The sequence below is a fragment of the Cavia porcellus genome, unplaced genomic scaffold (assembly GCF_034190915.1).
Source record: "Cavia porcellus strain 051 isolate PalLab524CR breed Dunkin Hartley unplaced genomic scaffold, mCavPor4.1 scaffold_49, whole genome shotgun sequence".
Lineage (NCBI taxonomy): Eukaryota > Metazoa > Chordata > Mammalia > Rodentia > Caviidae > Cavia > Cavia porcellus.
The window spans coordinates 4,196,217-4,221,548 of NW_026947532.1; the positions used below are offsets into that span (position 1 = coordinate 4,196,217).

A 25,332-nucleotide genomic window follows, 5' to 3' on the forward strand; every position below is an offset into this window, starting at 1 on the left:
CGGGCGCGGGCGCGGGGACGGCGGGGCCTCGCGCTCCCGCGCGACTCCCCGCGCACACCCGGCGCTCACACACGCGCGCACCTGCACACGGCGTCCGCGTCCAGGCCACGCCGGCGCCGGCAGCGAGCGAGGCGGGGAGCCGGGAGCAGGCAGAGCCCGCGCCCCAACCCCGCTCCTCTCTCCGCCTGGGCGCCCGCAGCGGCGCCTCCCCGGAGATGGTCAACGACCGCTGGAAGACCATGGGCAGCGCGTCCCAACTTGAGGACCGGCCGCGCGACAAGCCGCAGGTACACCAGAGCGGGGACGCCGGTCCGTGCGGGGCGCGCGGGGGCTGGAGTTGTCGGGGCGCGCGCCCAGGGGTGGCTGAACTCAGATAGGGGCGGCGCCCGTGCGGGGTCCCCCCCGCGCTGCAGCCGGGTCCCCACAAACCAGGACTCTGCAGAGACCCCCGCGCGCTCGCGAGTGCGGGGCTAGGGAAGCAGGGGACCTAACGTGCGCTCCGGTCCGCCCTCCAGTTTGCTGTGTGGCCACCGACGAATGAGTTCCCTGGCGTGTGCTGCCTCCACCGGGGCATCTAAGTCCCCGTTCTCCAGGCCACTCGGTGCCAGGCACCGGGCATAGCAACGTGGGCTTCAGGACCCGAACCTGCCGCCCTCCCCCGGGGTCTCCTACTCTTCTCCCCTCTCTGGAGGACCCTGTATGCGGTAGATCAGAACACGCGCATCTCCTGCCAGGAGGCTGGCATGCGACTCTCAGACTTTAAGACAAGGGACGCCGGGCTCAGAGAGGGCCAGCTCCATCCCGAGGCCACACAGCGCCGTGGGATTTGAACCTTGGGCTATGTGCTGTGGGCAGGTGGCTCCTTCTCCCTTCCTGCTGCCTCTGCGCAGTGGCCGGTCGGTGGCCTACGGGGTGCCCGCAGCTGTGCCCTGCCAAGAGGTGAGGGCAAAGCACTGGGCAGCGCTAGGGCTGGAGTCCGGCAAGAGCGGAGGCAGAGGCAGGGGCACAGCCCCGGGGCTGCCCCAGGCCTGGGCACAGAGGGACCGCGATGGGCGGCAGAGGAGGAGGCTGCTCACCAAGGAGAGGAGATAATGGGGCTGTTCGTTTTAAATTTTAAATTTCTCCCAGACAGATGTCATTGGGGAAGGAACAGTTGAGTTTGCAGCCGCCACGGGGGGAGGGGGTGGTGGTGGCAGGGGCGGGCCTTGGCGGCCACAGAATCTCCAGTCTGCTCTTCTAGAGTCAGCCACAGAGTGGCTGGGGTCCCGGGCAGGGGCTGCGCAGGCTGCAGTGCCCACGTCACAGACCAGGGGTTGGAGAGGGCAAGGAGCCCCACGCCTCCCCCAGCCGCGAAGTGGGGTCTGTGCTCCTGGGAGATCCCACACCGGCATGTCACCAAGCAGATATGGAGTCCGACCTCTGCCTCCTCCTCAGCAAGAGCTGTCACAGCTGTGGGACTCACCCCAAGGCCTCCCCTACTGGTCATTTACCCACCCTGGGCTCACCCCACTTCCAGAACTGTGCTGCCGGGTTCCCCAACCCACACATATACGGGTGCCTGTACCCTTCGTCTTCTGGGGATACCTGGGGATACCTGGGGAGCTGGGTGTGATCATCTCAGCACTCGAGAGGCTGAAGCAGGAGGATCGACACCAGTTTGAGGCCAGCCTGGGCTTCTGAGTGAGTTCAAGACAAGCCTAGACTACACAGACTGGGGGTAGCTCGGTGATAGAGGACTCATCTAGAAGGACCTAGGTTCAATTCCCAGTACTACAAAAAAGAAATGTCAACTCACACGAGGCTGCCTCCTCCAGGAAGCCTTCTCTGACACCCAGTGTCCACGTCTCTAAATCCTGCCCCTTCTGCACCTGCTGTGGGCCGCAGCCCCAAGTCCATCCTCCCAAGGGCCCCCCTTGGGACATGCATTCCTTCTGGGCCCCTCTGTTCTCAAATTGTCCCTCCCTCAGGCCTCTCCAGCTCGTTTGCTACACGGTGTGGCTGGAAGCTTCCGAAAGAGGAGCCTGGGGGTGGGGAGCAGAGCCAGCAAGGACCTGAATCTTCTCTTGTGGCCTCGAAGTGTCTAGGGCCAGGAAGCAGCCTCCTGCTGGGCCCCGGGCCGCGTGGGACAGAGGCAGGCCTTGCGAGTCCCCAGGGGCAGCCCTCCCTCCGCACCCTTCTCCCCTGCTGACCGCTGTGTGTCCCTGCGAAGGTTCCTCCTCCTCTCTGGGCCCCAGCCTCCCCATCAGGAGCACCGAATGGCCCCAGCCCCTGCTTCCTCCTCTTTCTGGGGCTGCCAAAGGCTTGCTCCGATGTGTTCGGCAGGAGTTAACATTACTTGGGGGTCCACACCGCCTCGGTCCGCTGTGTCCCAGCCCCCCGTGCCCTGGCCCCTCATGGCTGGGTGACCTTGGACAAGCTGCCAACTTGGACTTTATTAGCGTGTCCTGTCCCCCCCCCCCCCAGAAGGACAGAAAGGGACTGTTACTGGCGCAGGGTGAAGCAGTGGACCGGTGTCTGCAGGAAGTCAGAGACCCTAGAAACGAAGGAGCTAGAAATAGACCCAGGTCTTAGCGTCCTAGAGTGTGGGGTGGGGGGGGGCCCCAGTCACCCCAAAGCTCTCTCCTGGGGCGGGGGCAGGGCTTGCTTCCCAGGGGTCCCCAGGCCTCTCACAGCAAGGTCAGCCCAGCACACAGGCTCTTTAGATGGTTCCATTCGCGTGGGGACCTCCGTCTCCCTCATGTCTAACCCCGATCCTCGACCTCTCTTTACTGAGATCCTGCCCTTGCTGGTGGGTGGTGAGCTGGGGGTACCCCGGGACAAACCCCCAGTCTGGTGTCACCGCAAGCTATGACAGATGCCACAGGAAGATGAGGTCCTGCTTCTTGGTCCTGGGTTTACAACACAGTGGCTGCCTGAGGGTGGAAGTGGGGGGAGGAGGGTAAAACACAGGACTTGGGGCACTGGGGACTCCCTCCTCCTGCTGGTCTGAGCCCCTGCTTTATGAGGGTCCCGCCCTCAAGGCCCCTGCAAGGGACCTGCATGTGTCAGCTGCATATTCAGTCTAGCAGAGCCAAGCTTCAGGGGAGAGCTGGGAGCCCTGGGAGGGCACTACACCCCACACACATGTACCAGGCCCGGCAGGACCCCCCCTCCAAGGCTCCTCATGCCCCCAGCCTGGGCTCTGTTGATATGGCCAGCAGGACAGTGGCTCTGACCTCACAGAAGATGCCTGCCCTTCTTCGGAGTCTTGGGGATGCTGGAATCGGGGTGGAGGTGTAGTGTCACCCACAGGCTGAGCTCAGTCCCTCTGGAGCCACTGCCCAGGCTGGAGCAGCTGTGGGCTTGTGGGGCACGGGAAGGGGCTCAGAGACGGGGCCTCTCCGGTCCAGCCCAGGGATGCTTTGCCCTGGCGCTGGGGGCTCTGTGCAGAGTGGGGGTATGTGCCCCGCTCCGCTGCACCAAAGGCTGACTGTGAGCCCCAGCCCCGAGGGTGCCCTGTGCCGCCATCGCCCCATTACCAGCCAATTTTTTTGCAAGGCATGTAAGCCACGGCCATAACCGCAAGGCCCATCTCCGGACTCATTCTCCTCTGCAAGTGCCCTGCTTCGGCTCCGTCCTCCGATCCCCCCTGCCTCTGGGGTGACCCTTTGGGTCCCCAGTCCCCCCTGCTCTGTGTCCTCTGAGGGCAGGGGCACCCTGAGAGCCTGGGGTCCATGTTACCAAGGAGGGGGCCGGCCGGCAGAACCGGCTGGGGACCTTAGCGCCACAGTCCGAGGATGCAGCTCCAAGTTGCTCAGGGCAAGGTGTCTCCGTGGGCTCTGCAGTCGGTGTGACAGGGACAGAATTGCTGACACAGAGCTTTGCCTCTCAGGGATGAGCGTCATGGGACAGCCAGGCCAGCAGGCATGGTGTCCGTGTGATCCCAGGCCGCCCGATGCTGGCTTTTCCTGCTGCCCCTGCTCTCTGTTCCAAGGGTGACGCTAGGCTGTCTGCTCTCTGAGCCTCAGTTTGCCCATCTGCAAAATGAACTCAACGTAGCACCAACCGGGGGAGAGCCGGGGTACTCTGGAGACTTCGGCAGTCAGAGCACGGCCCTGGCCCAAGGGACAGCGACAGTAATGCATCAGCAGTGGTTGGCAGCTTTTGTGGCCTGGAGTCACCCTCACTCTGCCATGAGGTCAGGGGTGGCCCTCCCTTGGGCTCAGCAGGGAGGTCCCTCCCGTCCACTTTCTCCTGGCCACAGACACATCCACCTGCTCCTCTCTGTTATCCATCTGTCCTTCTGCCTGCTTGGGCCTCAGCCAGTCCTGGGGACTGGGTGGTGCCAGGCAACCCGTGTGCAGAGGGGTTCCTGGTCCGTAATTCCCTAGCCCTGACGTCTCAAAGGATTTGGGTCCCCAAAGAGCTCGATACTTAAGGCCAGCACCCTGGCTTCCTGGAGCAGGGATTCGACCTGATACCCCCAGCCTCCAGCAGGGATCTTTAGGGACACCCGCCATCCCAGGCATGAGTTTAGGATGACAGCACTAGACCTGGGGTGGTGGAGGAAGCAGTCAAGGAAGACTTCCCAGAGGAGGCGCAGCCAGCTGGGCCCTGCAGGAGGGAGGCAGCAGGAGGGGGGGGCAAACACTGGAGTTGGGCTGGAGGACTGGGCAGGACGAGAGGGTCCTGGCCCAGGGCATGGCCACATGGGGCACTGGTCATAGAGGCATCACAGCTGCAGGGACAGCGGGGGGACCTGTCACCCTCACAGTGAAAGCAGAGCATGGCCCTCGTGCAAGTTCTGCTGGTGGCCTGCACCTCAACCCACCCTCTGGAGAATCGGGGCTGTCTGCTCTGCCGAGCCCTCTCCGTATGCAGCGTGGATTCTGTGCGTTGCACTGTGAGAAGGCCACAGGCCCAGCAGTGCCAGAGACGCTGTAAGATGACCTTGGGAGGCTGAGGCAGGAGGACTGCAAAGTCCAGCCCAGCTCGGGACACCTTAAGACTCAGTGAGACGCTGTCTCAGAAAGGAAAATGTTGAAAACAAACAAAGCCCAGGGGTGTAGCTCTGTATGAACCCCAGGTTTGAGCCTAGTACGTGAGGACGCTCTGAAGTGACACCTGGGCTGGGAGATGAAGGCCACCTCCCACCATCAAGGCTGCTAATGCGTAATGCAGAAGGCCCAGATGCCAGCCGTGGTCCCATGCATGTCCATATGCTGGTCACTTACAGAGAATCTTGCAGTCAGAAGGTCGGAGATGGGGGTGTGACGTGGAGGTACTGGGTGGCAGGCAGCGCCTTCCTGGGGGAGGCTGGAGCCTTGGGGTGCTACCAGGGAGCAGCGGAAGGTGCGGTGTGGGGTTGCAGGGAGCAGGGCAGGTGCTGGCCACGGGCCCAGGGGACATGGTGATGTGGTTCGGGAGGGCCTGGGAGGGCCCATAGGCATCGCCATTGTTATTTCCTGCACATTCATGGTGAGCGCTCACACTGGGGGCAGTGGGTCTGGAATGGGCGAACCTGGACCCTTCCCTTCCCTTCCTTCCCTCCCGTCTGCCTCCACACAGTCTGGTGCAGAGACGCAGGACCATTGCCACCCCCATGCAAGTGCTCACCCCTGAGCCCCACTCCTGGCCCTTTTGAGAGAGGATCTCCCTGCAGCTGCCCAGGCTGGTCTAGAACTTGGGATCCTCCTGCCTCAGGCTCCTGAATAGTAGGGACTTCAGGTGCCCACCACTGAACCTGGCTCTGAGTGGGAATCTTTACCCTAGCCCCCTGCCCCAGGGTGGGAAGGGTCCCCAGGTTGCACCTGGGGCAGTGCAGAGGTGCCTCACTCTCCTTTGGTCCTTGCCTCGGTTTCTCTTTTGTGCCCTTTCATCTCTGCCGCACCTGCCCTGTCCCCCAGGTCCCGCCCCCCACTCAGTTGCTAACCCTCGCCCTTTTCTCTCCTGTCTGTCTGTCTGTCTGGGCCCCGCGTTCCCGGCAGCGGCCCAGCTGCAGCTACGCTCTCTGCACCGTGCTGCTGTCCCTGGCTGTGCTGCTGGCTGTGGCGGTCACCAGCGTCGTCCTCTTCCTGAACCATATCCACGTGCCGGGCACGGCGCCCCCACCTGTTGTGAGCACAGGGCCGGCAGGGGTCAACGGCGCCCTGGTCACCGTGGAGAGGGCCGACAGCTCCCGCCTCAGCATCCTCATCGACCCGCGCTGCCCCGACCTCGCTGATGGCTTTGCGCGCCTGGAGGGGGCCCAGGCCTCTGTGCTGCGGGCACTGGCAGAGCACCGGGCCCAGCCGCCCCCCGACGGCACCCAGGAGCGGGAGCTGCTGGACACCATAGCCGACCAGCTGGCCCGGCTGCTGGCCCGGGCTTCGGAGCTCCAGGCCGAGTGTGCTGGGCTGCGCAAGGGCCACGGCACGCTGGGCCAGGGCCTCAGCACCCTGCAGAGCGAGCAGGGCCGCCTCATTCAGGTGAGGCCTGAGCCTGGGCCAGGGGCAGGGCGGGGCTGCGGTCACTGTCCCCCGGGCAACCCCAGGCTGCCTAAGGGCCGCCGTCCCCAGGAGCCGGGTTCCAGCCTGGCTGCTGCCCACGCCGTCTCCCAATGGTCCTGGGCCGTGCGGGGTAGGGAGCTGCTGCCCTGTCCGGTGATTCTCTGGGACCCCCGAGCCCTGTGGCCCACAGGTTTGCGTCACAGGCTGGATCCGCGGGCGCTGTCCTCCCAGCTGTCGTCCTCAGGCAGGTGGCCTTGGTCTCTGGGCTGGACCCTCTCGCCTTGAAGTGACTTAGGACCTGTGGCATGGGGTGACCGGGTGGAACCCAGGGTCTGGACAGCGTCCTCACCCTGTGGGACTCGAGCCAAGGGGCACGGGGACCCGACTGCCAAGGTTGTGTGTGGTCCCTGCCCCCATGCCGAGCCCCCCACAGAGGGCCTCTGGGTCCCTGCCCAGCCTCCTGTGCCATCCCGCCCCCCAGTGACTCAGGCGCTTTGTGGGGGAGCTGCCCCCCCAGCCCCGCCCCTTCCACCTGCCCCTCCCCCATGTGGAGACCCGGGTGCAGCTGGGGAAGTTTCCGTCCTCATCACCCTGTCTGTGGGTGACTGATGGGGGCGGGTGGGGGACGCTGGTGGCTTCCTGTTGCCCCTACCCTTCAGTGTCCCCAGGCCTCTGCAGCCGGGGGATGGGATCAGGGTGCAGGACAGCACCAGTGACTCCTGTTGCTCGCACCTCATGGTCACTGCACATTTGAGGGCACAGTGGGGTGGGGCTGCCAACTCCAGGACCCCAAGGTGGGCCCTCTGGTGATTCTTTAGGACAGGATCCCCAGAGGCCTCTGGCCGAGGGTTTGAGTGGCAGAGCTGGGTCCAGCCTGGGCTCCCACTTCGCCAGCTGGCTCCTCGGCAGGCGACCTCCCCGCTCTGGGCTGGGCTCTCTCGCTTTAAAGCTCGGGTGCCTGGGGGGGGGGGCTGCAGATGGTACAGGGCTGCCGGGCCTCGGGTACCAGCTATCTGCACCCCTACTTTATATTTTGAGTCAGGGTCTTGCTGTGTAATCCAGGTTCATCTCAAATGGAAATCCTCCTGCTCAGCCTCTGGGGTGTTGGGGTGACAGGCATGTGCCACCACCCTTGGCTCTTTCTGCCCCATCTTGGACTGACATTTAAATCCCTAAGGAATAGCGATTGACACTCTGTGGTGTGGGGGAGACAGGCCCGCCCCCAGCTCTGGGCTGTGTTTGTTACTGACACTCTTCAGGAGCTGGGTGCATTGGTACCCTGTACCACAGAGGGGTAGCCTGAGGCCAGGGCTGCTGAGGGACCTGAGGAAGCTTTGTCACAGAACTGAGCTGCACCAGAAGAAGCGGCTTGGGTTCCACAACCTCTCGAGGCTGCCAGTCGCGCCGCAGCTGAGCAGCTCAGGGACCCAATTTCCTGGGAATTCGGGGCACATTTATCTGGGCATCTTCCGCTCTTACCCGTTACCACTCTGAACCCACGGGCGAGCAGGAGGGGCTGGGCCTGAGTCCACACAGTACGACTTACCCGGGGGTCTCTGCACCCCTGGCTCAGCAGCTGTGTGGGTCCCAGCAGGGGCTGGCTGGCTGCTGCCTGCTGCGGCCACTGACCAGCAGTCTGGCCCTGCCCTGCCCCATCACCTGCTCGGTGGAGGGGAGAGCCTCACAGGGCCAGCCGGGAATCCGATTTTGTGAGCCATCCATGAGGGGCAATTTCTTTCCCTTCCTCCTGGGCTGTTAGTGGGTGATGGGTTCCATGTGGAAGACCTGAGGTGCTCTGGGCCACTGGGCGCCTCCCCCACCACTGGACCTGCAGCCTCCTGCGGCTTGGGTGGGGAGGCAGAGACCCTGGCCCTAGACCCTTCAGGCAGCCTCACTGGTGGGGTGCTGGGGCCAGCACAGGATGTGGGCCCCACCCCCAAAAGACTTTGCTCTCATCCCGGAGACTTTGGGAGGCTGAGGCAGGAGGATCCCAAGTTCAAGCCCAGGGGCAACTTAGAGAATTAAAATAAAGGGCCTGGGGAGGGAGCTCGGTGTGAAGGCCTGGGTTCAACTCCCAGATGGCAACAAACAAACAGAAACACCCAGACAGGCAAAATTTCCCCCCATACACACCCTGGGCATCGCTCCTGCCTGCCACACCTGGCAAGCGCCAGAGTCCTTCTGGGCCTCAGTTTCTCCATCTGTAATATGGAGGTATAGCCCCAGGTCCCAGCTGCCTGCAGCACCGTGTGGGCACCGGGAGGTGGTGAGCCACAGACCACAGGCCGGGGGAGCAGTGTTTGCTGGGGGAAGTGGCTCAGGGTGGGGGCTCCTTGCTCCTCCCTGGAGCTCTGCATCTGGGCTTCTGTGCCCAGGACCCCCTGCCCAGGCCATCCCTGGCCCCTGCCTTGGCCACTTTGTTTGGGGGACCAGAGGCGACAGCACTGGGGCCACTCTGTAGCCTGGACTTTCACGCTGTCTGTGCTTTGCTGCTGTGCTCATGGATCTCTCCCCAACCCCACGAGATCCCAGACCCATGGGATCCGTGGGGGCTTGGCTGACCCCTCAGGGTTCCATGGTCAGGGCCACTTCCCCCTGTGGGTGGCCGGTCCTCCACCCCTGTGACCCCTGAACCCCTGCGCCCACAGCTTCTCTCCGAGAGCCAGGGCCATATGGCGCACCTGGTGACCTCCGTTGGCGACATCCTGGACGTCCTGCAGAGGGACCGGGGGCTGGGCCGGCCCCGCCTCAAGGCTGATATCCAGCGGGCACCTTCCAGGGGCATCCGGCCGCGGGGCTGTGCCAACGGTGAGTGCCCGGGCTGAGCTCCTGGGGATGCCCGGGATGGCAGAGCCTGAGGCCGAGCTCCTGACCCTGCCCAGCGTGGCGGGGTGGATGGAGGAGCCGGAGCATCGGGGACAGTGCGGGTGGGAGGACACAGGCCTGGGTGGCGGTGCTGTGACCTGGCTTTCTGTCCCCGCCAGGCTCTCGGCCCCGTGACTGTCTGGACGTCCTCCTGAGCGGACAGCAGGACGACGGCGTCTACTCGGTCTTCCCCACGCACTACCCCGCCGGCTTCCAGGTCTACTGTGACATGCGCACTGACGGCGGCGGCTGGACGGTCAGTCTGGGCACCTCGTTCTGTCCACTCCACGGGGACCCGGGCCCGGAGGGGACCTCAGGCCCCCAAGGAGTAGATGGCATGTCCCGTAGTTTTCCCCAAATATTACTCAGATGCATTTAAATGTCTTCTTGTGAGCCAGGCCTGGCGCATGAATGCAGACATTGTAATGCCAGAGCTGCTTGGGAGGCTGAGGCAGGAGGATCGAAAGCTTGAGCCCAGTTTGAGCAATTTAGCAAGACCCTGCTTCAAAATAAAAAGATCAGAAGAGCTCAAAAGCTAAGCCCTTGCCAGCAGGCGCCGGGCTCCAGATTCCGCCTGTGATACTGAAAAAAGATCTTCTTTTGACTCTCTCTCTCTCTCTTTCCCCTTCTTTTCTCCCTCTTTCCCTCCCCCCTTTCTCTTTCTTTGAAACTGGGTCTCACTGTGGAGCCCGGCTGGCCTCAAACTCACACAATCCTCCTGCCTCAGCCTCCGGAGTGTTGCCCTCACAGGCATGGGCCACCCCCCCGCCCCGATCTTTTGATTGTTTCTTTCCAAGGTTGAAAGCATTGCTGGCTGGCATGCCCTCACAGCAGGTGACAGGCAGGGACTGTCCTGCGGCTGGGGCTGGGGGACCCCTTTCCGGAGTTGGCAGCAGCTGACAAGATGAATTTGAAGCTGCTTTTCCCTAACCGCTGGGCTTCAACCTTTCGGGGGATCCAGGCTGAAGGTTTCACTCTAGCTGGGCACTGCAGCTATCGAGTGATGGTCATATACATATTTAAAATGAGTCCCTTCTTTTATGCAAACTGGGGTGCTAGGCTTGGTGAGTTGGGATCCTTGCTCTGTTGGCCAGGTGATCTTGAATAGTCAACAACCCATACCACTGTCCCTGTGGGCACCACCCTGAAAACTGCTTATCTGTGTGGCTGGGACTCCATTCAGGCACAGCAGAAAGCAGGCTCTTCACGGAGTCTTGGCTTCCAGTTTAGTTGAGCACCTAGTATATACCAGGTACTAGGGAAGTACAGAGTTGGGAAGCCCCTCTCCCAGTCCTCTCAAGGACCTGGGAGGCTGGGGAGGCTCTGGGCTGGCTTCCTAGGGAAAGAAGACTTTTTGGCCCCGCTGAGGATTAAAACCAGGGCCTTGGCCCTGAGCCACATCCCCAGCCCTGTTTATTTTTTTAATTCTGAGACAGGCTCTTGTGAAGTCACCAAGTTCTCAGGCTGCCTCGTCCTGCCTCAGCCTCCCAGAGGGCTGGAATTACAGGCTTGCACTGCCAAGAGGGTTGAGAAGAGGACTTCCGGCTGTGTGCAGGGAAGAGCAGCAGGTCCAGGCAGGGTGACAGGAGTCAGGGAGCTTGGGGCACCCTTGGGGTGCTGCATTGTCCGGGAGTAGGCATGAGAAGAGACGAGGCAGAGGCGTCGGGCTCCGGCTCTGTGGCTCCGAGTGGACGCTGGAGAGGAAGCGCAGGGTGAGTGGTCAGAGCTGCGGGACACTGGCGCCCACCCGCCCCAGGGCTGGAAAGGAAGAGCTGACCGCGTGGTGGGGCCTCCCCGGCCAGCAAAGCGGGGGGGGGGGGCTCCGTTGCACTCAGCGGGCTGCTGGAGGGAGGGGCCCTGTGCCCAAGCTGGGGTCCCGCTGGTCCCCCTGCTGGGCCGCCCTCAGCGAGCCACTTGGGTTCTCTGGGCCTCGCTCTTCTCCATGTCACCGAGTGCTCAAGGGCTGATGGGTCAGGAGGGGACATCCCTTGGGGACAGGAGCTGGCAAGGACACGGACAGCCTTGCTGTCCGCCCGGAATCCCTCCCTTCCTGCCGCCCAGGCCGATTCAGGCCGGAAGTCAGTGCTTTTAAACTCGGGCGGGCACTGCCTGAGCCTCCAAAGGCAGGAAGGAGAGGGGCCGCTGTGAAGACAGCTGCCACCTCAGAGCCCGGGATGGCCTTCTGTGAGATCTGGAAGCCTATCAGAGACCATACGAGGCCAATTGCGAGCAATGCCCCAGGCCAGGCCCTCACCTGCAACCCCACCCTTCCCAGCTGCCCACTGGACCAGGGAGCCCCAGGGTCCAGCACAGAAATGGGGACCCGAAGCTCCAAGGTGCCTGAATCTGACCTGGGGCTCAGGACGAACTGTCCGCCTCTCTCAGAGCTCAGCACTGACCTTCACTGGCCCGTGGATGTCAAGACTGCTAGACGTGCAGGGCAAGAGTTTAACACCCGACGTGGCCAGTGACCCGCAAGAGTGGGGTGTGGGCTTGGGCCCCCCTGCAGCCCAGCTTTGAAAGGAGTCAGCAGGGAGGGCACACCCACCAGGAGGAGGCTGATTGAAGCAGATGGGATCCCCCAAAGACCGCAGCAGCAGACACCCCGCTAACCTTGCCTTTCCGCTCAGAGAGCTTTTAAACGTCCTGGGTCAGCGTCCAGTGTCAGGGTGAAGAGCTGTTTTGTCTTTGTGACTGGGAGAAACCGAGTGACGGTTTCACCTCCACAGCTCCAGGCAGTGGGCAGCGCCCGAAATCAGAGTTAAGGCCAGGATGGACTTCATGGGCTCCCCGAAGTCTGCGGGACTAAGTGACAATTAGTTTGACCTGGGCCGGGTCTAGGCCTGGGAATGTCATTGGGAGAGGGTGAGGGACAGGACCCCTGCACCCCGGGCGCTGACTGAGAAGTGCTGGTGTGGCTGAGGCCCGTCAATATCCATTTGCGCTCTGTCAGAAGCAGTCCTCCCCCGGCACCAATGGACATCCGTCAGGACCACCTCCCTGCCACCCCAATCTCTGGGAAGCTTGATTGTTGTCTGGGAGGCGCTGGCTGCTGCCCCCCGCCCCCTCCTGCTCACTCACCACATCCATCCTCATTAGGCCCCGAGTCCAAAGCCCTGCGTGATGGTCCTCCCAGAGGACAGGGCTGTGCCCAGGGACCCCACCGGACTCTCCCGCAGAGCCTCAGGTGCTTCGCCGTGTGCCCACCCTGGCCTCCGCGCGGCCCTGACCCTCTCATGCTCTGCTGCCTGCTGGTGCCCCTTGGTGGAAGGAGCTGCTCCCCAGGGACCTCGCTGTTTCAGACACCGGGAGCCCTGGGGACCGAGGTAGACCAGCCAGCTCCTGTCTGGGAAAACGGAGATGGAGAAAAATCCTAAGGCCACCAGGGCTGAGACCGCTGGGGACCCTGTCCCCAGTCAGAGGCGCCTGCCCCAGTTTGGGGCCCGGCTGGTATGGGGTTTGGCAGGGAAAGGGCAGGGCTGTTTGGGGCCGTGGCTCTGTGCTGGCCTGGCCGGGGAAAGGGTTTGAGCCAGGGCCAGTGGAGGAGGCAGGCAGGGCGGGGTGCGAGTCTGGTGTCTCCAGGTGGGGCGGAGGCAGAGGCAAGGAGATGCAAGAGGAAGAGGAGGAGGAAAAGCGGGTGCCCTGCTGTCTCCCAGGCTGAGCTGCCAAGCTCCAGTCTTTGCGTCATCACTGACAGTGTCACCCTGTCGGGTCCTGTTCAGCGCCTGCAGCAGGAACCTGGCCTGCAATGGATTTGCCTCCCAGCTGCCCACCCTGCTCCAGTCCACGGCACCGCCCACTCCCCCTGCACCCAGAGAAACCAGGCTGGCACCCCATTCTGCCTGGCAGCCCCATCTGCCAGGTGTCCCCCAGCGCAGGGTCACCGGTTCAGATGTGCCTCTAATTGGCTCCACCGCAAGAGGAAGCGTCCCTCCTGCATCCCACTCCCCCACCCGAGCTCTCCAGGCAGCAGGAAAATCCAGTCCTTGCTTCAGAGAACTTCAAAGGAGCCTGGCGGTTCCGGGAGAGATGAAAGCTCCCAGGGGCTCCCGTACTGGGGACCTCCCTCTGGAGACAGAACGTGCACCCCCTGCTGGGCCTGGGGAATCAGGGCCCCAGGTTGACGCCTCGGGCCCAGCGACCCTGCACTCTGCCTAGCACACACACGCTGGGCACAGGGAGGGACGCCCGGAGGCCACATGTGCTAGCCACAACCAAGATGACCCTCGACCACACCATCACGTTCCCTCGGCCCGCCGGGCACGGAACGCTGGGCTCCTCGGGCACTTGGGAGCGCTCAGATTGTAAGTGAAAGGGATCACACACGTGAGACGCGCAGCCTGGCATTTGATAAGTGGCATCTCCCAACATGTATGCCAAGAGAGTCGGCAGGCAGTGGCTGCCAAGCCCGGAAAACACGGCAGGGTGCCAATCCCGGGGGACCATTTCCAGTCAAAAACAAGGAGAGGGGCCCGTTTCCTTCTGGGCTTGGCAGCTGGTTCTGAAGGGGGGGGGTGCTGGTTAGACCTGTTGGGGGGCGGTGCATGTCTAGAACACCCCACCTTTGCTACGACCCTGGGCAGGGACTCACGTCAGGGAAACTGAGGCTCAGAAGGGTTCCATGCATGCCCTCAGAAATTGGGAGCACTCCATCTGTGGGGTGTCTGCCGCTCTGCCTGCTCTCCAGGGCCCTGATTCTCTGCAGTCCTCCGCCAGCCCCCAGTCCCAGGTCCAGGACTCATGTAAGCTCTGGGGATTCAGGCAGTCAGAATTTACCAATGGGGAAACTGAGGCACAGAACAAGCAGCTTGGGAGCAGCAGGGACCCATGTCAACCTCCCAGTGCCTTGAGCCCAGATGTCCGTAGGCCCCGTGTAATGCTTGCTTTGCAGGCGAGAAACCGGAAATGTCATGTGGCCTTGGGCTCAGTCTGGGTAGAACCGACGTTGCTGGGTGACAGTCTGGTGCTTCTTGAGACACAGTCGGGAGGCTCGGTGTCCACTCTGGCTGGGCCTCGGGCCCCCCTTGTGGAATTCAGCCTTGTGTTTATGCGTGGTTCCACCCTCCTCTGCCTCCTCTGGCCTGGGGCTCAGACTCTGTGGGGGCTGCCTACCATGCTTCAGTCTCTCCATCTGCCAAATGGGCACAGCTCTTTCCCTGCAGGGCTGTGGCAGGAGGGTGCTGGCCTGGTACGGGGGGTGCGTTGGAACCAGCTGGGGTGCTCAGGATCCAGACCCCATGCTCCTGGGCAGGTGCGACCAGCTGGGCCTGCCGGGGTGGCCTGGCACAGCCCTGCCCGGGGTGCACTGAAAGCATGGGGCATCTCTGGCTTGTCCCCCAGCCCTGGTGGACACAGCTGGGCAGCCAGCACTCGGGGCTCAGCGGTCCTTCCTGCAGGACCATGTGGGCCTCAGTTCCCTTGGCAGAGCCCCTGGCAGCACTTCCGAGGCACGCCGGGGGGTGGGGTGGTGGCTGGCTTCTGAGACTCAGCACCGGGAAAACACGCTCCGTCTGTCTGCCCACGCGTGGCCGCGGCCCAGGAGGCTTCGAGACAGCCAATGTTTCTGCAGCCAGCATTTCCCAGCCTGAAGCCAAGGCGCTGCCAGGCGCTGGCCCCGAGCGTGGCGGCTGGGAGCGAACCCGTCCCTGTTGCCCTGCGCTGCTCTCCTCAGCCCTTTTGGCTAAGCAGGGGTCTGAGAGGCAGGAGGAGGGTGGCCACACCGGTCTTCTCTTCCTTGCTTCCCTCTTGCTGTCTTCCTGTCCAGCTGGTTGTGATGAAAGGCTTCTCTGCATGGTGACATCCAAATAGCCAGTGTCGCTGAAGTCCAGCCAGGCTCCAGCCACAGCTGTGTGCCTCCTGAGTCAGAAAAAGTGTCCCCATGGCCTGGGGACCCCAGAGACCACACTGCTGACCTGGGCCAGTGCAGCACTTGGCACATGTCAGGCCATGTGGCCACTGGGTGATTGAGCGGGTGATACGGACACCTCGGCCGGGGTGATCCCTCTCCTGGTGGCAGAACATCTTGGTGGCGATCAGAGGGTACAGAATCAAAGCCAACACCATGGGAGGTGTGGGGGGCTCCTTGGGTGTTTCAGGATGCCTCAGGGCAGAGAGGGACATGCGTGCGGAGATGGACAGGTGCATTTCCCTGGGTCACTGAAGCCTGGGTCATTGCATCTCCAGGTGAGCTGCCTTCGGGTCCCTGTTCAGCACCGCCCAGGTTGCAGGACCCGCACTGGCAGACGGTGGCTGTGTCTCGGGTCTCCACAGGAATGTCACTGCCTCCTCAGTGTCCTTTCCTGAGTGACCTGGAAGGCCAGGGACTGGGTGTCCTGGGAGGCCCTGGGACAGGGTCACTGTCGCCATTGAGCAGCACCTGGGTGGGCCACGGGACTGGCGGGGTGATGCTGGTGACCAGTACCTAACCGGGAGGGCAGCGGGGAAGGGGTTGGATCCTGCCGCCAGCGCCCTGGGCCTTGGGCTGGAAGCTGAGGCTCTGGAAGTTTGGCCCTGGACACATTCTGGAAGGCTTCGGTCCCGCCAAGCCTTCCTGGCGGTGCCCGCTGGGCACCCTTGCACCTGGCCTGCCCCACCCCAGCCCCGCTGGGCACGGTCACCTGGAAGGGTGGTGCTGCCCACCCCCCCTCCACACTCCCGGGGGGCCCCCTGTCTGGTGTGGACTGTTTTCTGGGGTTCATGCCCCACCCTCCCCTTCCGCTTAGCAGCAGGACAGACACTAAAAGGTTGGCGGAAACGAGCCTGGTTCATCCACGCCCTGGTCCTGGAAAGCTGGGCTTTCCCCTGAGGGTGAGGAGAGGGTCTGGGAGGACTGAGCGGTGGCACTGCAGGTAGGCAGGGGCCCAGCACCTGCCCTCCTCCAGGGCCAACCTCCAACCCTCTGGAAGTTGGGCCCACTGGGAAGCCTGTTCTCCCAACCCAGAACTGGGCTGCTTCCTATTGGGCCAGAACACCGTGAGGCCAGAATGTTGACCTCGGGCCTCCTGACTCAGTTTCCCCAGCCAACACCTGGTACTGAGACACTCTGCATAAGGTGTGCAGGAATGGAAGAGGCTCCTGGCTGTCTGGGCAGGATGGTACACACCTGCAGTCCCAGCACTCTGGGAGGCTGAGGCAGGAGGATCATGCATTGGAAACAATGTAGCTGGCATTTCCTGACCACCACTGCACACCTGGCTCTGAGCTCCAAGCTCCTCCTCTAATTCCATTTTACAGATGAGGACGCTGAGGGTCTTTGATGGGGAGCAACTCGCCATTAGCACTCTGGTACCCTAGTGTACCTCAGCCGGGGCCCCCAGGGCGGGGCCAGCAGCCTCCAGTGTCAGCTGTGCCAAGGATCCAGCCTCGCTCCTCAGTGCAGCCTCACCCCTCCTGGGGGAGCCCCACTGCTGCCTGCGCTGCTGCCCGGCTAAGCCTTTCAGAGGGCGGCACGTGCTCAGGGTCCCAATCGCTGCCGTCAATAGACTCCCAGAGCCTCTTAGATCTCTGAGCAGCTGATCGAATTTCCTTTGCCCAGGCTGTCCCTCATGGGGACTTGGAAATTTCAGGGCTGGGCCGACAGAGGAAGAAAATCGAGGTGTCATCCCCCCACCCCAGCTCCGACGTCACAGCGGCCCAGAGGCCCAGGACTAATGTGTCCCCAGGGACTCGGTGTCTCTGCTCAGCACTGGGTGGGGCACTAGCGATTCTGAGCCGCTGGATCCGGGCTGGTTAGTAAGGACAGTGGTGGCTAGCGAGCTCTGTGCAGAGGAGGCCGACGGGCAGGTGGAGGGAGCAGGGAACGCTTGTTAGCTTGTTAGAGAGGCGGGCCGAGGGCTGTCAGCTCTGCAGGCCCCTTGGCTCTGCCCGGCTGGGGCCGGCCAGCGGGGGCCTTATTTCAAAGCAATTTAACTGATGGGATTCTGGGCTCCCAAACCAGGAGTGTTATTAAAAGGATGTGCAGAGGCAGCTGGCTGGCTCGTCAGTGCCCGAGTCATACCCCAGCCCACAGTGGACGCCTGTCCCCCCCACCCCCTGAGAAGCAGCTTGCACTTGGGGCTCCCAGGTGTCCCCTATCTGGAACTATCTGAGATGGGACCCTGGAAGCCAAGCCTAAGCAGGGGTGGCTGTTTAGGAATTTGAGAATAGGGCCAGCTCTGGTGGTGCCCGACTGTAACCCCAGCATTCTGGGAGGCTGAGGCAGGAGGATCTCGTTTGCACTTAGCCTGAGCAGTTGAGCAATTTAGCAGGCCCCTGTCTCAGAAAAACAGGGCTGGAGATGCAGCTGAGTGCAGAGGCCCAGTAACACACTCACACGCACATGTGCCTGTGTGCCTGCGCACACACAAAGCAAAACTCCACCCACAGGAAAAGCTCTGTTCTGTTTCATTGTTGACGGAAGGAATTGTGTCAGGACTCTTACCCTTCTTCCTTTCTCCACACCGGGGAAACTGAGGCCCAGTGCAAGGAAGGGCCCAGCCACTGTGGCGGGCAACCGAGGTGCCCTGGAGGCCAGTGTCCTCCAGTCCATGAAGGTCCCAAGAGTGGAGCATGGTGGGAAGCTCTGACAGTCACCCAGTCCCGCCCCAGCCACCAGGCTGCTCTGGAGCCGGGGCTGGGGGCCATGCAGGGGGCTGGGGGGCCAGGGGGGGCTGGTCAGGAGCGGGGTGAGGGCATCCTCAGGGTGAGCCTGGTCCAGGGGGCAGGTGGACGCCAGCCTCCCCGTCCTGTCCCCGCAGGTGTTCCAGCGCCGTGAGGACGGCTCCGTGAACTTCTTCCGGGGCTGGGACGCATATCGGGAGGGCTTCGGCAAGCTCACAGGGGAGCACTGGCTAGGTGAGAGCCCCTTCCCACACCCCACTGTCCCCTGGGGGGTTTCATTGTACTCTGTCTGAGCAGAGGGCATCCAGCTTCCCTGGCCTCATGTGAAGGTGACCTGGTCATCCTGAGTGCAGGGCCATGAGGACGAGGCCAGAGGAGGCGCGGGCAGTGTAGTGGGCCTGGCGGGCATGGACATCCTGCACCTGGTCACTGTCCTGGACCTTGAGCTGAAGTAGGTGCAGGCAGTGTCTCAGGCCCTGGGGGCCAAGGCCAGCTGGGCACTGGCTGCCCTTGGGGTCAGTGAGGCTGCCTGCAGCCCCAGAGCTCAGCAGGATTGTGGCCTGGGCCACACCCTGAGGGCCCCGAAGGCCCCGTGAGTGCTGTTATCCCCCAGCGGTCACCTGCCTGGAGGGTCTGCACTCCGGCTCTGGCTCGAGGGACTCCAAGCTCGGGCCATGTCACTGTGTTCAGGAGGTGGCCGTGGCTGTGGCGCTGCTCTGCCATGTGGAGATGTGACTCACACACAGCGTGGTGACCGGCCATGGTGGACACTGCCTCCAAGCTCTCCAGGCGTCACCACTAACTCCAGAACTGGTTTTAGCTGGAAAAGAAATGGGTCCTGCACTCGTCCTGCACCCAGCCTGGCCACCTCTGCTGGTCTGCGGACTGAGGCTGCGCTCCCATCTGGTCACCAGGTCCTCTGCCCACCTGAGCACCCTGGTAGTGCTTATCAGCTGGGGCCGTGGGATCTCCCCCAGGCAAAGATGCCCCAGGAGGGCGCATGCTCGCTGTGGACACACGCCCATCCGCACACCAGCGGTTGCTCTGTTTACACATTTGTCATACATCGCCAGTGTCTCGTGCATCCTGGGTGCCTTTCCTGGTGTGGGGAGCTGGCAGTGTGGGCAGGGAGCCCTGTGGTACAGTCACCTCCAGAAGGGCCAGAAGCCAGGTCTGGTGCCAGGTGAGGTCCTGAGTCCCAAAATACACCATCGAGGCCGTGAGCACCAGAGGCAGGGTGGAGGGGCGAGGCACCCACTCTCCGTGGGCACAGAGGTGTGTCTGTGCTGTCCCGAACATCTAGCTGCCCCCTGCCTGGGTCCCCGGAGGGCAGGATTTGCCCTTCCTGGGCTCAGTGCTGGAGAGGGGCTGCCTGAAGGGGGGGACCCACTGTGAAGCTGTGCCCCTCGTTGCCTGGTGGACCTGCTGAGCACCCAGCCCTGTGTCCTGCAGATGTCCGGTCCCTGAAATCTCACCCCTGCTCCTTGGAGGGTGGACATGATGTCCCTGGCATGTGTTGGGGGGTGGGCAGGCTTCCTGCAGGGCTCCTGCCTTGGTGACAGCAGCTTTGAACCAAGCCCTAGAGGAGTGGGATGGGGAGACCCCCCTGCTTGGCCCCCACCCAGTGGTGCTGGGGGAGGAGAGGGTGGCCAGGTGGGGGCTAGGGCCATGTGTGGCCGCCCACCCACCCCCTGCTGTGGCTTGGTGCCACATCTCAATTGAAATCTATCTGTAGCGGCCCAAGGCAGGAGGAAGCACTCCCGGGCGCCCTGACAGGAATGTCAACGCTGGGTGGCAGCCCCCCTCCCCGTTCCCCATGCCCACCACCTCCCCACACAGGCGTTTTCTTTTCCTATTGCACTTTGGGAGCTCTTTATATATTAAGGTTATTGATCCTTTGTCCGACGCCGGGGATAATCTGTCCTCCAGCGCTGCTGCTGTTGTCTCCTTAGAAGTTTTAAATTTTTATGGAGTCTTTTCTGCCAGCCTTTCTCTCCCTCTCTCTGGGTTTCGGGCCTGACTCCACCCCCGGGTTGGCAAACGTTTCCCTAAGTGTTTTGCTTGGCTTTTCTCCTGTTAGTGTTTTAGGTTGGGCTCTTGAATCTACCTTCGAGTTCGCTGATGGACTGTGTGAGGCTGGGGGGTAATGGGGGTTCTCCTCGCCACCTCCTTGTCCCTTGGCCACTGGGACTTGCACTGAGGGGACAGTGAGCTGCATGGAGTGGTCCCAGAGCTGGCAGAAGTCCCTGGGGGGTCAGCGGGGGCTGGAGAAGCCCAGAGAGCCAAGATAGAAGGAATTGGGGGGAAGATGTGTCCACTGCAGGATGGGTGGGGACCACATGTCCCCAGGAAGGTGCACGCCAAGCCCAGTGTGGCTAACAGGAGGAGTGGACACTCCCGGTGGGTCCTCAGGTGACCTGCAGTGGTGCAGGAGGGAATCGTCTCCCTCTGTTTGTTCCCAGATCATGAGATTTGTCCCAGCAAGGTCTGGCTAAGCGCCTGGGTTTGAATCCACTGGGCAGCTCTGCCGCTGAATAGCTGTGTCACCTGGGCTGGTGCCCTAGCCTCCCTGGGCCCTTGTCATCATTGGGGTGATGGGGTGGTGATGGCACCTGCAAATACCTGGGTGTGTGAGCGGCTGCAGGCTCCCTGCCGCACATCCACTGGGGTTGCTCAGCAGATGGGCAGTGCCCGAGACCGGGAGAGACTGACTTCTAGGGGACAGGGAGGTGGGGACCCAGGAGACCCCGTGCGTGCTCCCCTCATCCTCAGGGCTGATGCAGGGGTGCTGTCTGGTCCCTGTGGCATTGTCCTAGCTTCTCCCACAGTTGCTTCTGTGGGCCTTGGCCCTGGATGAAAAGCCACAGTCCTGGGTCGGCAGGGGTGCGTGTGTCCTGCCTTCCTGCCCTGGTGGCCCCTGGGGCTGATGCAGGGCGGGCTGGGGGAGGCTGATAAAATGTCACTGCTGCTGCTATTAATTAGTTAAATGCTGTCTTCACCAGGAGCTAATCACAGATGCAGGGAAGCCATGAGTGTGTGACCCGGGAGAGGTGGAGGGGAGGGAAGGCAGGGAGGTGGGCGGCGTGTGGCTGAGGTGCAGAGCCAGGCCCCGGGACAGGAGCCACAGGCACTGTCTTCCGCCTCTGTCCATCAGGCGGAGCCGCAGGGGGACAGGTGGCAGGGGTGTCGAGCTTGTCACAGGAGGCAGAAACCCTGAAGGTGACCAGGCGAGGAGCAGGGACAGGTGTCCCAGCAGTGTGGGGGCCCGGCTGGGAAGTGGGTACCAGACCCAGCACCTGACTCCCACTCCTTCCCTGACACCCCAATCTTTCCACGGGCTGCCAGCTCAAACCTCAGCATTTGAAAAGCACAGCCCAACCCAGAGTAAAGGCAAACAGGAAGACGGGTCCGATGGCCTCTGGCTTCCTGCAGAACAGACCTGCAGGGAGGTGGTGGTGGCCCGGCGGCCAGCGCACACTTGGTCGCTGTGGCCCGAACACGATCTCGGCCCCCATTTCCCCGCCGTCCTCTCTAGGGGTCGCTGCCTCCGCCACTTCTCCGGCCCCCTCTCCCTCGCTCCAGGGCTCAAGAGGATCCACGCGCTGACCACGCAGGCCGCCTATGAGCTGCACGTGGACCTGGAGGACTTCGACAACGGCACGGCCTTTGCCCGCTACGGGAGCTTCGGCGTGGGCTTGTTCTCGGTGGACCCCGAGGAGGACGGGTACCCGCTCACTGTGGCCGAGTACTCGGGCACCGCAGGTAGGGAGAACGGGCTGGGTGGGGGTGCTCCCAGGGCGAGCCCTGTGGCCCCGGGGTCAGCACGGCCCCCACCTCCAGCCCCACGTGGCCCCACCCTGCCACTCAAAGGCAGCAGCACAGTCAGGACCCTGCGCCCAGCCTGCAGATGAGGAAACAGAGGCCGGAAGCGGAAGGCGGCAATGCAGGGGCAGGGAGCGGGCGCCCGGGCCAGGGTCGGAGCGGGGCCACAGTGGTGGCGGCGTGCGCGTGGCCGCAGGGCTCGCCCGTGGGGAGCGGGTCGCACTCAGGGCCCCCCGCCCGCGCCCGCAGGCGACTCCCTCCTGAAGCACAGCGGCATGCGGTTCACCACCAAGGACCGCGACGGCGACCACTCGGACAACAACTGCGCCGCCTTCTACCGCGGCGCCTGGTGGTACCGCAACTGCCACACGTCCAACCTGAACGGCCAGTACCTGCGCGGCGCGCACGCCTCCTACGCCGACGGCGTCGAGTGGTCCTCTTGGACCGGCTGGCAGTACTCGCTCAAGTTCTCCGAGATGAAGATCCGGCCGGTCCGGGAGGACCGCTAGGCGGCACTGCTGCCCCGCCCCGCCCGAGGACACCGCCCGCCCGAGGACACCGCCCGCCCGCGCATGGCCACCCCGCCCCGCCGCGGCCCCGCTGACAGCTGCTTGCGCCCCGCTCTCCGCGCTGCTGATCTGGGCACCCCTGGGCAGCGCCACTGGCACAACCGCTTCGCCTGCCCAAACGCCTGGCCTCTCCCGGGGCTCTCGTGGAAGCTCAGCGCGGGCTGGCGTGGCTCTGAGGCCACCCCACCTCCGGGACCCCGACTCTTCGCCGAAGACCTCGCCCCACTCGGGGACCAGGTTGTGCCCGCGCTGTCCCCCGTCTGCTGTACCCAGGCACCACCGGGGTCCACCCCGGGTCCTGCCAGCCCAGCCCCTCCTGCCGGCCCTGCTTCTCCCGCCAGGGGGCTGCGCGAAGCCTGCACGGTGGTCTGGGCAGACAACCTCTCGGTTTCCTGGGCTGGGGCTGGGGCTGAGCGCTCTCCCCCCACACCTTTCCCTTCGCTCTTCCCACATCGACCTTCGTGCCTCAGGCTCCCGAGGCCTTCTGGGAGCACAGCCTGGTGAGGGGAGCAGTAAGAACCCCCCCACTCCCACATCCGTCAAGGTCTGCTTGTCTGCAGGGTGCTGCCCCCTGCCGGCGACCGTAGGCAATGCTCCTTGGGCCTAGCCTTGCTGACCACAGAGAGGGAGAGACTGAGGCCAGGAACAGCCTGCTCGGAGCTGGACATCCATGTGTTTGCCACAGAGACCTTTGAGAAGGCCTGGCTGCCAGCCCGGAGCCCGTCCAGGTGGTGGCTGCACCCGGGAACCCCCCGTGGGCAGGATGAGCAGGGGGCAGGAAAGTGGGGCGTGGGTTCTTTTTTCCTGAAAGGCCTAGATGGCCCTCGGTGAGTGGCTCCAGACTGGTAGCCTCCCACATGGCACCCAGCTTGGGGCCGAGGTGCCACAAGCAGGTGACTCCAGCCCAGAGTGACCGGGGTGGTGTGGAAGAGCTGCCCAGGGTGGGGAGGAGGCCAGGGAAAGGTACCAGCCGTGCAGGGAAGCGAACCCAGGCAGCCGGCTCGCCAGGACACTGGCACACTGCCGAGGCCTGGTGGAAGCCGACTCCCGCGGGCTGGGGTCGCATCTGTGCCAGCGCCGTTCAGGGTACCCAGCGCCTTCTGCTGTGCCATGAAGTGAACACCCATCGGTGCAGGGTTGACAGAGTTGCTGATGCCTGCATCTGGTGGGAGACTGGGCCCTTGTGCCAGGCAGACATCTGGAGCTCAGCACAGTTGGGGGACAGGGCAGAGGACAGGGGTCAGGTGAGGGTGGCCTTAGCAGCCTGAGGGCCAGGTTAGCTGCATGTGTCAGCCAGTCCATGCCCAAAAGCCCAAGGCCAGGGTTGGCACCACTAGGGGATGTGGCCCTGCCAGGCACTGGCTGAGTGGGCACAAAGCCAGGTGTCCACAGAGGTTACCAGACTCCAGCCCCAGTTCGATGCAAGGTGGCGGGGTCCCTGTGGCCTGCCGTGTCCCCATGGAGCTTCCACTCTTTCCCTTGGGTGAGGGAAGGGAGCTGCGTGAGGAGGGGTCTCCGTTTTCCTTGACCCTGGTTCCGGCAGGGACCACCCCACCCAGCAGGAGCAGGCTCTGTGACAGCTGGGGACCTCATTTCTGGCCCCTGAATACCAGTCACATTTCTGGGACTTCTGCCAAGGCCATCCCAATGGTTTCCCGAGCCCTCAGCCTTCTGACTGAACCTACGTATCCTCCCTGGCGGCCTTGGCACCATCGGCAAGAAGCAAAGACCCTGCTGAGAGCCCATCTCTGGCTGAGTCACCTCTACCTGGTTGCGTGTCATTCGGGTTTCTAACGCCACCCTCATGGGGGCAGTGACATTGCTGGCGCCACCTCCTCCTGGCACCCACCCTCATCCACATGGGTTTGGCTGGGGCTGGAGCCCTGCTCACCCAAAAGCACGTCTCATCTCGGGCAGAGATTTGGAGGATTAGTGAGCCGGCCCAGCAGTGTGACATGAACCGCCAGCACATCTGCAGAGCCAAGAGGACTCAGGTTCCCAGGCAGAGGAAGGAGGCGGGGCCTCAGGACAGCCAGGGCCTGCTGCCAGCCATGGACCCTGTGCTGCAGCCGGAGCAGCAGATGCTGGCAGGGCCTTGCAGAGCTCCCACAGGGGACAGCACCCCAGACCTCAGTTTCTCCATCTGTCTGCAGAAAGGATGGAGGCCCAGCCTCTGGGATTGGGGCATGCGGCAGAGGGGTCAGGGCAGCCTCAGCATGCCTGGTGACCGCTGGGGTGAGGGGTCCCGGGGCTAGGGAGGGGCATGGGGTGGGATGGTCACCCGCTGGGCTGTGTGCACTTAGTGTCCGTGTGTTCCTGTCTCCAATAAAGTCTCGTGGTGACCCAGCTCTGGCTTCAGTCTCCAGCCCAGCTCTGTGTCCCACGTCATGGCATGGGTGGGTCTGATGCCAGGGGACAGCATTTCTCAGGGCCAGGGGCTTCCTGCTCAAGGCCTTGGTGCTGAGATGAGCCTGGGCCTGGCCAGCAGGTGACAGGGTTCTTCCTGGCTCCTAGTCTACGGTGACCCCCCTACCAGGCTGGGCTTGGGGGGCCTGGGCTTGCCGCATCCATGTGTCCCCTTGGTGGCATCCCTAGGGAGATGAATTGTCCCTGCGGGTCTGGCCTGGGCCGGGGATCAGGGAGTTCTCTCGGGAACTAATGGTGCCTAATAGCTCTTTACTCACAAAACTCATCTGCGCTTACAGGAAAGCCAGGGCCTGGCTTGCTTTACCAGAACGTGTGGTTCCTAGCACTTGTGCTGGGGCCCGGGGAGGAGCAGGGTGCAGGCGGCTGGGGAGGGGTCCTCACATCCCCTGTCCGGGTTCACAGACCCCAGCCTAGGTGACCCCTGGCAATGCCCTTACCCACACAGGCACCAGGCCTGCCAACTGGGACAGCCCATGCTGGGACACGGCCGGGGGGAACAGGGCTGGAGATATAGGGGGTGGGACCTCTGCACCAGTCACAGACGTTACGAAGGTGATCGTAGGCACTGCCTGTCCTTGAGGCAG

At 63.3% G+C, this 25,332-nt stretch overlaps 1 protein-coding gene across 1 annotated transcript; it reads left to right on the forward strand.

The window, feature by feature from the left end:
* Window positions 1-24,218, forward strand: Fibcd1 (fibrinogen C domain containing 1). Its single transcript, XM_063244376.1, has 7 exons — window positions 1-287; window positions 5,967-6,446; window positions 9,116-9,275; window positions 9,452-9,588; window positions 18,068-18,164; window positions 21,513-21,692; window positions 22,002-24,218. The coding sequence occupies exons 1-7, from the start codon at window positions 216-218 to the stop codon at window positions 22,259-22,261; spliced, it is 1,386 nt and encodes a 461-aa protein (XP_063100446.1). The 5' UTR covers window positions 1-215; the 3' UTR covers window positions 22,262-24,218.
* The last annotated feature ends 1,114 nt before the right edge of the window (window positions 24,219-25,332 follow it).